We start from the raw sequence: 14335 nt of genomic DNA on the forward strand, positions 1-14335 counted from the left end.
AAATAATTTAAATATTAAAATCAGTCACCAAATATTCTTTATTTTTCTCTAATATAATAATAATAATATCGATAATATTTTTAATATCAGAAAATGGGATTTTAATATGTTATTGTTAAAAAATAATAATATGATATAGGATATATTTATATTTTAACACGCAAAAACAAAACAAGCACAGTTTTTAAAATGAAAACTATAAAAAAATTCTTATTTTATGTTATAATTGCTAATTAATACCTATTTGTATTTCTAGCATAGCAGATGTTTTTAAATAAAACAAAATTTATAAAAATACACAAGCAGAAATATTTGAACAATTAATAGTGGATTCAATAATAAAAATGCAAATTTGTCGAATAAAACAACAAATTTTAACTGTGCATAATATTAGAAAAATACAGTCTAATTTAAAGATAAAAAAAATATCTACTATTAATAAGAAAATATTATCACTAAATCTATAAAATATTTGATAAACTTCTAAGAATCAATTTCATAAGCACAGACCATACAAATCTTTATACTCCTGCCCAAGAGAGAAATTCTGTAATTCGCGCATTAAACTGACGGCCAAGAGTTCCGCTAGGCCGATTTTCTCCTACCATAGTTCCTGTCCCCATTAATCAGCGGCCTGTATACAGGGGTTCACACAAACACATATCTCTTAGTGGTCGTTATTTCAATGTGTCTTTGTCCAAATTGAATAAAAATTTTAAAAAAAAAACACTAAAATATTACTGTAAAAAATTACGTTAGAATGCAAATATAGTGACTACAATGTAGCCGTTCTCCATTGTTACAGATATCACTATGTATAAACGAATTTCAACAATGTCTCCCGTCGATCATAGCCGACCGGTCTCCGCTTGGTATGGTTGGGTATACGACCCATGAGCAACGACAGACAAGTTTTTACGGATGTTCTCTCATGGGCGAGTATAGCAATAAATATAAACTTTCTTGAAACATGCAATTTTCAATTAATAATAATTAATTTAAATCAATATTATCCAACCAAAATTTGAAAAGGCACACACTCAAACAGAATTTACCTGATCGACATTTCCAGCCGATTGATGATTGCCGGCCGCACTCACTAGTCTTTGCTATGTTTCAAGAATACATAAAATTGATTAATTTTCTGGTTCCTGAGTAATTCTATTTTAATTTCAACATCAATATAAAAAAAATTATATTTGATGTTTATTAAAAACTTAAAATGCAATACCTTAGTATTAATTTAAATTTGTAATTTAACTTAACTACTAATCCTTAATTATAAAGTGATTTTAGTATAATATGTTGTTTATAAGTTATAAATATAATTAACATTTTAAATATCTTACCTGTAGTTCTTTGGGATTAACAAACTCTAATGCATGCCTTTTAATAGCATTAAAGGCAGCATTAGGTGCATAACCAGGATGGGGTGTTGGTGGTGCTGGAGGTGGTATTTCACTACGACCACTTTGAGATAATTGTCTTCTTCGAACAGCCATCATTCTCAATACCTTAAAATGCGTAAAATAATTAATTATATATTTTTTTAAGTTATAACACATAATTTTTAACACTTACATCAGGATTACAGTGCCTATCAAATAAGTGTGTCATTAATGAAAATCGCTTGCGTTTCATAGCATCACATCGTTCCCATAAACATTGCATTTCTTGCACACCATTAGATGGACAATGAGACTCACATGCATGCATATAAACCTCGTTAGCAGATTTAAAATTACGCATACACCCTCTCCACTCACATAAAAATTGTCCTTGATGATTGGTAGTAGTGGTGTGGACCTCCCCAGTAACCTTAACAGGAGTTGTAGTGCGTATCCTAGTTTGAACGGACGGTGTAGGCATAGAGGCAGATACAATATGAGGTACAGTCTTAATGACCTTAATTTGCTGTTTATTAGCGTTAGAAGTGACTGGTGTTACAGGTCTAGTCACCATAGTTGTGGTTTGTTTAATAGTAGGAGTTGTTGGAATTCGTTGTACAATTACTTTAGATTGGTTTGATGGCGAAGAGGTTTGAACAAAATTAGTCTGACTTAAAGTCATAGTGTTGGGCGATTGATTATTATTTCCAGCAGGCTGTTGAAGAATTATAATTGTTTTAGCTCCTGAACCTTGAGGTGTAGTCTGAGCTACAAGAACAGTTTGAGCTTGACCTTGTACTAAAGCAGATTGAGGTTGGGCCAAAACATATTGTGGCCCACCAGCACTACCTTGATGAACCATTGTCACAATGCCTCTTTGATTATTTGATGGCCATTGAGTGTTTGAAGACGAAACAATGATTTGCCCAGGGGTTTGAAAAATTTGTTGAGTTGTGGGTTGAGTATTCACTTGAATTTGTTGTTGAGGAGTAGGAATTGGTTTTGTTGGTTCATCATCTAAACCATCAATATCCTCTAAAACATCAGCTGCTAAAGCAGCATAAAGATTGGCAGCAGTTGAAGATGCTTTCATATTACTTTCATCAACCTCCATGTTTTCCTCATCATTACTACTACTGTTACCATTGAGATGTAGTTTTTTAGGTACTTGATCACAAGAAATGTCTTTTTCAGCTGACCGTTTACCTCCAACAATTACTTTAACTAGTTGTTGTCCAGGCTTTTCTTCTCCAACTTCCTGTTTAATTTTAATACAAGCAGCCGCGGATTTTTCTTTTGTTTCTAAGCAAGAACCATTTAATTCCAAACCATTGTCTCCAACTTGTATTGATCCAAATAAAAATGGTGCATCTTTTTTCTCAATCTCTTTATCTAATAGCCCTGATAACATTACACTTTTTGAGGCTATGTCGTTTACTTCCGATACCTCTGGAGTTCCATTTAGAAGAGGTTCTTTTTTTGGCTCCAGTAAAGTCATTTCGCATTGATCTATTACAAAAAAATGTAGTTTAAGAAATAAGTTATAAGGTAATAGAAAAATAAGAAGTAATTGAGTAATATACCTTTATCACTAAGTTTATTCAAGCTATTAGCCAACATTTTGTTACTAGAAGCAATTGTTGTAATAACAGACTGTTGATGCTGTTCTGATTTAGACACAGTTACACCCATATCGTTTTTACATACCTCCTGTGATAAACAAGATATATTATTATTTATAATTTACAAAGCTAAAATAGCTAATCACTTACATCTGAAGTAGTTCTGATACCATTAATTCTGGCAGTTTGCTTAGGTACTATCGATGATGCCGAAGCAAATGTAGTAGAACTATTTTGTTGTTGTAATATTTTTTGTTGTTGCTGACGCTGAGCCACCTATTTGCAAAATCAAATATTCAATAATGAAAATAAAGTATTATTAAAATGATTAAAATCAAGAAGACGGTTGATTATATTTTATAGTTTATATAGAATGGAAATAAGATTTTAATTTAAAAATATAATAGGAATTTTAAAATAGGATAAATATTTTGAAATTGATGATAAAATATATTAATCAGTAAAATGAAGAATTATACTTAGTACCTGTTGATTACTTTTAATCAGAAATGTCAAATAGATTAATATATAACATTGTTTTATTTATAAAATGAAAAATTTGTTAGTAATCAAAAAGAATAATATACAACTACAATAACTTTAAAAATTATTTTGTTCAAAGTGTAAGAATTGTTATTGTTAAATACTAAATAATATCAAAAAAAATAAGCTTAATTTTATCTGTTAGTTAATAATCATCAAATCGAATTAATTATAAATGGTTATTCATCTAATTTTATAAACACATTTAGCTGTAAAACAAAATATTAGTCGCACGTCTAAGTTTATTTTCATTAGTTTAACCATGCCCACAAACCTTACTTCCACCTTCAGTTCACAGAATGAAATAATTTGAATAAACATCTATATTCAAAATTTAAAGTAACTAAAACAAGTAAACCCAAGAAATTTAAGAAAAATTGAAATATTCACATTATCTTTTATGGTTTTGGATTTACAAGAATTAATTAAATAATACTTTAATAGTTAAATATATGTTTTTATTTGTTAACATTAAATAAAACTTACCTCAGTAATTACTGAAGAATTGCAATTTTGAGAAGAAGCATATAACGTGCATGACTCATTATTACTAAGTTTAATGGTCGCAGAAGGCACATTCAATTTTGGATCGCATACCTTGCTAGCTAATAATGTTTTAATTAAAGATGTATTGCTATTAGATAATAATGTTCCTTCAGATTGAGATATAGTAGCAGATGCGACTGTAGTGATGACAGATGTTTCATTCGTAATGCTTGTGGATGATACAGGATTCTGTATGGTCTAAAAATATAATAGTAAAATAATATTAACTGAAATTAAACTTTATTAAAAACATTGAGAATGTGTTAATAACGTTCAGCTAAGTTAAAATGAAATATTTGTTTTAAATAATTTGAAGTATTATGAATCACAAACTTCTTCAATATGGAACCCCCTTACCACCAATATTACCTATTTTATACATTTATATTGTTTATAATTGTTGTTTGTCTTAATAATAATAATAATAATAATAATAATAATAATAATAAAAAAAACCCAATATAATTTCAACAATCAACTGATAATTATTGTAAATTTTATTATTATTGTTCACTTGTTGAGATTTATTTTTCTCGTGTCTACAACACTATAAAATTATATTTTCAAAAGAATGACCAAACAACTATTGTTAAATTTTAATGATACCCAACACAAATATTTTAAAATTTATTTATAATTATAAATCAAATAAGCTGATTACCTTTCCTATGATTTCACGTTTAATTAGAGGAGAATTCTGTTGGACATTAGTAGTTGGTGCACTAAGTTGTGCTTTAAGGATAGGTGAGGTAGGAACGGACGAGGGTGTTACAGATGTAGATTGTGTCACAACCATTGGTGCGTTGATCGGGAATGACAATGGTTTTGATCGAACCTGAATTCCTTCGTATGCAATAATTTGAGTGGGTGGATCCATAGCTATACCACCCTGGCTTTGTGCAAGTTTTACACTTTTAGGTCCAACACCGGGTCCAAACACAGCTCTAAAATAAAATTTTAAATAATATGTTGTATTAATAAAATTTAAGTAATTGTAACTTACTTGACACAGCGTGGAAAATGAAGTGGAGCAATAACTCCTCTTCTTCCAGCCCTAGCACAAGCAGTCATGTATAATTTATATAATTCAGCTTGATCAATTCCTCGTCCAGGAGTAGGACACACTTCAAGCACAGCACGAATCCAGTTTAATGCAAATTGTTCATTCTCTTGTTGAATCATATTAGCGGGTTGAGGAACACTAGGAGAAGTTTGGTTTGTAGACACTAAAGCTGAATTGGTTGTAACAGTCATAGTAACTAAGAAACAAATTATAGTTAAAATGTAATGTTTTAAAATAAAATAAAATTATATTATGTACCTGGAACCATCATTTTGGGGCTCGCAATTGATTGCACAGGTGGTGGTGGTGGTGGTGGCCCTGTTGGTGTTACAGATGTAAAAGTATTTAAAGTTGTAGACATAACAGGTACTGCACTTGGAGCATTAGGTAACATAACAGGGTTAGCAACCGCCGGTGTTGGTAGGGGAGGTACATTCTGAGATGCAAAAGTCGAAATTAGATGCTGGGATGCATTAGAAGGTGGAGGAACACTAGGAGCTGCCATCAAATGTGTCTTTGGTGCTGACTCTGCAGCAAATGTTGTTGCCGAAGGAGTTGTAACAGTCTCAATAACTCTCATTAATATACACGCTTTGGGACCATATGTCTGTGCCTATAATGGATACACCAAATACAATAATAATATAAAATGTTTTAATAAATGTATGTTAAATTATAAAATAATTTATGTAAAAGTTACCTCGACAGTAATCAAAGACACCAGAGTATCAATAACTCCATGTACATGAACAATTGCATTACAAGCACGCTCACCAAGTGAGCTCAATGAGTACAGACATTCCAATGTTTGTATCAACAACATAATATCATGCAAGGATAACATGTTACATATTTTATCGTATACCTAAAAAACACAATGTTTTTAATATAATTTTGTTTTAATTAGCTTTGCATTTTGTTTTTACCTTTTGATTAATATTTTTCAATAAAAATTCTTCATTTGATTCTTTAGAGCCCATTCTGTTTAAAGCTTCAACCGCACTTAATATGATAGAACGATCATTAGATTCAGTAATGTTTTTACAGACAATATTTAATGTTGCATGCTGTAATGAACCAACATCAAGAGGTACTACAGGTCCAATATTACCCAACATCTCAAAACCAATTTGATGCAAACAGTTCCATCTTGTTGCACAGCACAATAAAACAAATCTTAGAAATGTTAAGTCTTGACCCATAACTTTCATATTTTCTTCAAAAAATGTCAAATTTCTCAGTATTAAGGCCACTTGATATACCCGTTGCCCATACGGATCATCTGTACCAAGAGGCCGTTTGAGGCCAAACAATTCATCGTCAGACGGATCAAAATTTAATTTCACTTTATTATTTCCAAAATCATCATCATCATCACTACAAGAACTTGACTCATCATCTTTCCGTGGTACAGTTTTAGGGGTTCTAGCAGAAAAACGACTTTCGTCTGTCAAGTATAAAAGTTCTTGTTCATCAAGAACTTCTTTCCAAAATGATTTTATTGACCATTTTCTAACTTTCCGATAGTAATCATCCCAATACTTACGAGAAGCAACTATAAAACATTAAAAATGTTAATTAGTATTTAGTAAAATGTTTGAAGTGTATTTTTGTATACTAATCTTACAGTGAGTAAATACACCAGCATGAGCCAAGAGATGGTGAAGAATTTGTGGGCACTTTGATAACTTAATTGCATGTTTGTTTTCATTAGATAACAGAATACAAACATTAATTGCCAGGTCTTGCTCATTGGGTAAAGGTGATAGCAACGATAATGACAATTTTTCGTAATCACTTGCTTTGTATAGATTGGTTGATAAACCATGAAATGCTCTTACAGGTTCTACAAAGAAAATGTTGTTTTTAAAATTTGGAATTATTAACTAGCTAATTCATACATACCATTAACAGCATGTTGATGATGATTATAAACTAAAGGAACAGAATGCAATGCTCTAGCAGACCATTTTTTATGTCTACTATCTTCATCATCGTCACCAGCAATTGATCCAGTTTCTCCCAAAAAATTAATTTTTTCATAACGATCTAAGTACCTGATATTAAAATTAAAAATAACTATAGGTAGTTTTATGTTGCATGAATTAAGTTAAGTAAAGTTATTTTACAGTAACTGTATGTCACAAGATGTTTAATAAAAAGGTTTTTTACTTTAATTCTGCCTTACCTTAGGTATATTTGTTTTAATGCAACTTCAGCATTAATACATGATGACAGCAGATCAAAATTTTCCAAAAGATTTTTCCAATCATTTCTTTGGTTAACCTATAAAAAACAACAAATTATCAATTATTTTCAATAGAGTACTTTCAATTTGACTATGTCAGTAATCAAACTAACAATGTATTGTTTAAAAGAACAAGAAAGTTTCATTTACAAAAGTAATGGGTACTAAATTAGTTTAGTATGTATTGCACTTGATTATTCTTAGTACTAGGGGTGTATTTGAGGTGGGTGACTGGGATATTCAATAAAAAAAGTATACATATTGGTTTTAGCACTCACCCCCATGGATATAGGTTAAATATGCCATTGCACCTTAATTTACAATACATACAAGAGTACAACACACATTGATGTGATGCCGATTGATTTATCTAATGATCAAAATATGTACACAATAATACCACAGAATAGGTGAAATTTCACCTTTTTTGTGATAGTACCGTTAAAAATGTGGAAAAATATATTTATTATCCTAATAAAAAGTGTTGTCGTCACATGAACGTTTTACAAAGTAAATAAAATAATACAAATTAAATCGATAGTCAGTACTTAATCTTATAGACCGGCATCATCTACATACTAATGTAGACAATAATAATATAACCACAATAGGTTTTGGGATTCGTTTACGGTGCTTATTTCACACAACTCGTAGCAGCATCGAAACACCCGACGGACCGCGTCATCACACCGATCGACGGAAACCCGAAAACCTGGCCAAGCACGGAAAATATATATAAAAAAAGCGGGAAATCGGGAAAAACGAAAAGGAGAGAAAACGTTCGCGGTTGAGAGGCGCAACGCGGGTCAGGAGTGCCCCCCTCCATGCAACGGGTGCGTGTACCCGGATGTGTACAGTAATGTCGTCGGTGTGTGTTGTGCGATTCGCGGAGATGCTTAACGACGACGCCAACGACGACTGCTACCTACAGTACTACGACGACGGAACCACGTGGCGTCTGCCGGGGGTATCCCTCCAGCTGATCGGGTAACGGTGACGTCACACACACGCAGTGGAGAGGCCAACACAATTCTACAACTACAACAGCCCCACCACCAAAGTCATGTTTTTATCAATGGCCCCTTGCGCGTCAAGATCAAGTGCATGTCCGTGAAACCGTCCTAACGATGCACATCGAAGCGAGTTTTAGACAAGCCCACCCCCCTCCACCCATGTGACAAACATATCGATATCGACGCGACTTGGTGCTGTTGCACTACTTGCACCGGTATCGCTAACAATAAGTAATAACAAAATATAATACTATAACGTTCTACCTATGAATGTGTGTAGTGTGTAACTGTGTTAAGTACCAAACTGGTACGCGCACAACCGATAGCCGATAACTCGATAACTCGATGACTCTCATAGTCTCGTCAGATGACCCGATTTCTAATCGATATGTAGCATAATATTTTGTTTACAAAACATTTATCACGATTTTTATCGACGTTCAACTAATTGTTATTATTATTATTATTATTATTTACCTTTTGACGTTTTTTTGAATCACGAATGATAATATATTATATAATATTTACACTCATATCTTTGGCCAGAGCGCACGAATATAATCAATATATCATAAATCATAATATGTAGTCGAAGAGCTTAAATACAATTGTAATAAACTTATAAGTAATAAATAATATCTAACAAGCTTTATGCAAGAACTGTACGTATAAAATATCACATTCACATAATATTTAAAAATATATTAGCAGTTTTTCAAAATGTACCAGTACAATATTATACTTCCTAGAATTAAGTATGTACCCTACATAAAGAAAATAGTTTTTAATTTTTTATGAAACTACCGTTAACTATATTATACAAATAAGATATTTATACAATTTCAGGATGGTTATAAAATATTAAACTTAGTTTTTTACATTTCTTTACATTATGCAGATATTTTAGTTTAATTGTCTTTTTCAAAATTATAAGGTTACCTATATATTATCAATATCATATACTTACACTTAAAAATGCATAGAAAAAACTAAGAACTAAAATAAGGCCCTAATTAAAACCTATATGGGTTCCATGGGTTAAAAATAAAATAAATATCACAAAACCCGTAATTTATGCTATTAATGTTCTAATTATATTTTCAAAATAATAATTTAAATCTAATACAAATACGTCAAATTAATTCAATATTCGAATTACGAATGTCGAGCATCGAAGTAAATGGCGAATCGTATTTAATAGCTAATAGGTATTTACAATTTACGCATATATTTTTAGTTTTAGAACTAACTTATTTTAAATCTAATAAATAATTATTTTTTTTATTTCATCGTGTTAAGTTTGAAAAAGTTCTCAATAGTGTATTTAATATTTAGTATTTTTTTTAACTTTATTTTAAAGAAGTTCAACCAAAAATAAAAAGATACAATTTAGGTGGAAAATAATAAAACCATTTTAACCTACTAAAATAGTTATTTTTTTATAATTTCATAGCAGACTAAAAAAAAATATTCACCCCTCTTTTTTACTTTTTAGCCTATCCAAAAACGTGTAAATAACATATTATAAGGTGCATCTTTAATCCATTAAAAAACTATAATACCTACAAATTATACACAAAATCAAACAGTGAAATTTCTACAGCAATATTGAAAGAAATGTATACCTCTATAATATGAGGGGTGGAAATCCAAAACGTACTATTGCCAAAATCGAGTTAGATATCGATTCTTATGGAAAATTATCGATACATCGATTGGCGCCGTCAGAATAGATCAAAACGTACTATTTACTAGTCAAATCTGCGATTCAAAATGACTGGTTAATCCAAAACGAACCTTTTCCATACATAAAAATGATATTTAGAAAATCAAAAGATTCTATTGTCCATGTTAAAATAATAGGAACAAACAAGGCCGTAGCCAGGAAAATTTTTTTTTTTTTTTGGGGGGGGGGGGGGGTAGAGTATAAATGTTATATTATGTAATAAAATATGAAATTATAAAAAATATTATTTAAATTAAGAACATGACATTTTTTTTAAAAATGTCGGTAGGTAACTGTACATTATCTTATATTTCTACATTAATAATTATAATTCATTACACTTTAGTATACAAGTTAACTATATACAATACATATATCAAAAAAATAAAAAAATGTGTAAAACGTACTACAATACAACTATATTAATTTAATTTTCCTTGAAGTATTTGAAAATCTTTTGATAACTTCTTCAGTGTCAATTTCAATATCTCTATGTACACTCATGAGGGCTAGTCTTACTAACCTTTCTTGTCCGGTTCTGTTTCTTAAAAACGTTTTTAGGCGTTTTAAAGTTGAAAACGTCGTTTCAGGTGTTGATGTTGATACGCCGATACGGGCAAAGTTCCCAACACATTTAATAAATAAGAAATTGACGGAATAAAATCTAGATTGCACTGGGACAACGCGTTGGTCTATCTTTCTCCAAAATCTTGGTCCATTTTGTCTGCCATAACGAAAATTCTGCTTCAATAGCTAGTGAGTTTGAATTACCAATATAAAAATCAACATAAGGTTTAATATCTTCATATTTTTTATTGACACAAAATTTAGGGATGACGTTTTGCAGGCTTGTTATTAAGTCTTTCTTGTTATTAAATCGTTCATTTAGTTGTTGTATAAAGTCGTCTAATAGAGGTATATAAATTGAAATTCGAAAATATTCTTCGGGATCATTGGTTTTAATGTTGATACGTTTAGTTTGACGAGAATTAATTCTTGGTATAGCTATTTCATTATTAACTGATTTTAACATGGTTTTAGATTTATTAAATAAAATTGAAAACTCTTCATTGGCGTTTTCTCGTTTTTTCATTAAAATTTCGGATATATTTTCAATATGTTCACATGCTTCGTAAAGATCGCAGTTAACTTTTTGTAAAATTTTGCAAAGAGGCAAAGTCAGAGAAAATAATTCACCTGCTACGTTTAAACTAATAACAAACTCGCTTTTAATGATGGCATTAAGTAATTGTGAGGATTTAGACGAAGTGTCACTATTATGGTGGTTTTCCAACTCTTCTAACGTGTACAAGACTGGACACTCAAACTATTCAATATTATTTCAAAAAAAAATTTCGGGGGGGGGTCTGAACCCTAACCCCCCCACCACCGGCTACGGCCTTGGGAACAAATCATTAACTATATTATATTGTCTATATTAAAACGAAGTATATCCACAATGTACTTTTTTTGTTATGACAAAACGTACTTATACCCGTGTTGTATTCCCTATAGGGAAGTAAAGGTGGTATTCCAAAACGTACAAAAATTTAATTTAAACATTTTAATTCTACTCTCAAGCAAAGAGTCACTAGTGGGTGACTTCTTAATCACGTCTACCATGTTTTTTGTAAGGTCTCTTATCAGATATACTTATTATGCTAAGTACCTAGTATAGGTAAATTGTATATTTCTTATAAAAATAATTTTAATTAAGTTTTAAATTAAATTAAAAATATAACCTCTAGAATATTTAACACATTTGAATCGTTTTAAAAATAAATAATATAATATTAGATAATTGAAAAAAAATTTTTTTAATTGATTTGTCTGGTTGTAAATGGTTTGTTTTTATTGAAAATGTTAAGATACAGATAATCGCTTCTCCTGAAAAATCAGTATTTTGGCAATAGTACGTTTTGTATTTCAACTTCACATATATGATTTTTAAAATTATTTTTATGAATTATTGCATCTTTTGAAGTTTGACGTGTTTTGAACGTGTGATCTACCGATAACAGATACCTATATTTTACACTGTTGTGCCTACTATACCTATATAACTATCGATTTGATATGGATTATTTCAATAAATAATCACAAATAATAGTAAGTAATTTGTTCAAAAATCATAAATATGTTGGTACATACTTACCTACATCAATAACACAAATATTACACATATAAACGTGTACTCAGAAATTGTAATCAAACCAATTTGAAATAAATATGAGTTTTATTTTTAATTGCCTCAATTGGCATTAATTTCTTTACACACTTCATTCAGTACATTATTATGGTATTGAACAGTTATTGAATCGTAGTAATTGCGTCAGAGAACAATTTATAGTTACAGGGACGCTCTATATTATAGGTTCTCTTAATTTTGTTATACATTTACGTCGGAACCTATAATGCGGAAAATTAATTTTAAAATAACTTCTTTAAATAATTTTAATTACAGGCTACACTGTTACATAACATAATTAGTCAGTTAAGTGTTGGTGAGCATTACAAGCACATATTCATTAAATACAAATACAATAATGGTTTTGATTTTTGAAATAGATCTATAAAAATATTGATGCACAATATGTCAAATTTATAAATATACTAATTCGTGAAATACGAAGATATTACTAATGATTAAATGACTTTATGAGTTATGATCAAAACGTTTAAAATGTATTCACGTAATTCACCTAACCTAACACTATAGAAACAGAAATTTGATGAATGATGGATACTCCTTGTATACACAGGAGTATGTTATACTCGATCGGTATAGTATTTTATGTAAAGTATTTATGTTTCTAAAAAACAAAAAATTAATAATTAATTAATAAAAAAAGTACTCAAGTTAATCTGAACAAGACTAGTTAATAAATAACCGAGTTGAAGACAAATTAAGACTTGCTTAATAAACGTTTTCAATATTACCTAATTAATTAAATTATTTTTATATTTATAATATTTTACTAATGCCTAATGGCAATTATTAATACTTGGCGACTAGCGAGGTGTTTTGCTGTAGATACTATAAAATATTTTATATGATTTTCTGACAGACCATAATAATTAGTCGAAAACAGATAATATGTATTGATAACCTATATTACAATATTATTAAATTTAAACACAATCATTTGTTGGCATTCGAATTAAACTACAACATTACATAAGGTTCCAATTTTCAATGACATGTTTATTTTATACAACACACACGGCACACAATGGCATTTTAAGAAAATCATTTGCTTAGACAAATAAAAATTAACCAGCAGTAGAGTGACAGACGGAGTTATTGATTTCTCTTTACAGAAATCCCAAGCGGTCTACAAGGTCTACAAACACTCGTTAACGACTACGCGCGCGCAGCACTCATTTTGATATGAGATGTAAAAGCTGCTTATTGAAGTTTCTAACGTAATTTCTTCTCCGTTCCAATACCACAGCCCTTTAATAGACTACGTTTGGTGCTTGATTAAAAATAAAACTCGACCGTCCACAAATTATAAGATGGTATACCATGCGGACCCTTGGTGGCTTGGTCCTTACAGATTTTAAGAAAAAGGATTTAATAGTTTTAGGGTCTGGGTACCGAAGAGAAAAAAATTTAAAATACACTTCGATAACACACGTCTGCACAAACACGAGTTCGAATAGCATTGGAAAGCCAGATGTTGGTGTTTGGATAGATCGTAATTGTGCCAAAAGCCTTATTTATATGTGTAGACAAAATGTGCTTGAATGCGTAAGTATTTAATATATATCACCATTTAGAGTATATTATGTAATGCTGCGGTATAACGTCAATAATCATAATATATTCTACGTATGCAATAATAATAATCAAACGTTTCGACAGAGCTGCAGTATGGGTATCGTATATTCGTATCGGGGCGCTTGCTAGCGGCATTATATATTATTGAAACGGCTAGAACGCATATTATGATATATATATATATATATATATATATATATATATATATACAGGGTGATTCTTTTATCAAACAACACTCATTATTTCAAAAAGTGTAAGTTTTTTTGAAAATATTTTTTTACATACTTTCAAGTCGCTTATAAAACAACGTTTTTCTTAAAAAATTATATTTTTAAATATTTTTTATCCTTATAATTTTTTAAGTTTTTTACTTTTTTGAAAGAACATAGGGTTTAATTTTAT

General features: G+C 30.2%; 1 protein-coding gene across 3 annotated transcripts in view; it reads right to left on the reverse strand.

Annotated features, from left to right (window-relative positions):
• The window catches only part of LOC100161479 (AT-rich interactive domain-containing protein 2), a 26472-nt gene that overhangs the window by 6157 nt on the left and 5980 nt on the right, over positions 1–14335 (reverse strand). The window contains exons 3-16 of one of the 3 annotated variants that reach the window (XM_008184899.3): positions 7351–7448; positions 7068–7219; positions 6790–7008; positions 6089–6717; positions 5863–6027; positions 5421–5775; positions 5103–5358; positions 4761–5043; positions 4151–4297; positions 3161–3286; positions 2972–3098; positions 1582–2897; positions 1350–1514; positions 1056–1109 (exon numbers count right to left, since the gene is read on the reverse strand). In XM_008184899.3, the coding sequence (XP_008183121.1) occupies positions 1056–1109; positions 1350–1514; positions 1582–2897; positions 2972–3098; positions 3161–3286; positions 4151–4297; positions 4761–5043; positions 5103–5358; positions 5421–5775; positions 5863–6027; positions 6089–6717; positions 6790–7008; positions 7068–7219; positions 7351–7448 (4092 nt within the window). Of the gene's footprint in view, positions 1–1055; positions 1110–1349; positions 1515–1581; positions 2898–2971; positions 3099–3160; positions 3287–4039; positions 4298–4760; positions 5044–5102; positions 5359–5420; positions 5776–5862; positions 6028–6088; positions 6718–6789; positions 7009–7067; positions 7220–7350; positions 7449–14335 lie in introns of all 3 variants that reach the window. The other 2 variants (XM_008184890.3, XM_008184894.3) reach the window with 2 other exon arrangements.

The sequence above is a fragment of the Acyrthosiphon pisum genome, chromosome A1, assembly GCF_005508785.2.
Source record: "Acyrthosiphon pisum isolate AL4f chromosome A1, pea_aphid_22Mar2018_4r6ur, whole genome shotgun sequence".
NCBI classification, from domain to species: domain Eukaryota; kingdom Metazoa; phylum Arthropoda; class Insecta; order Hemiptera; family Aphididae; genus Acyrthosiphon; species Acyrthosiphon pisum.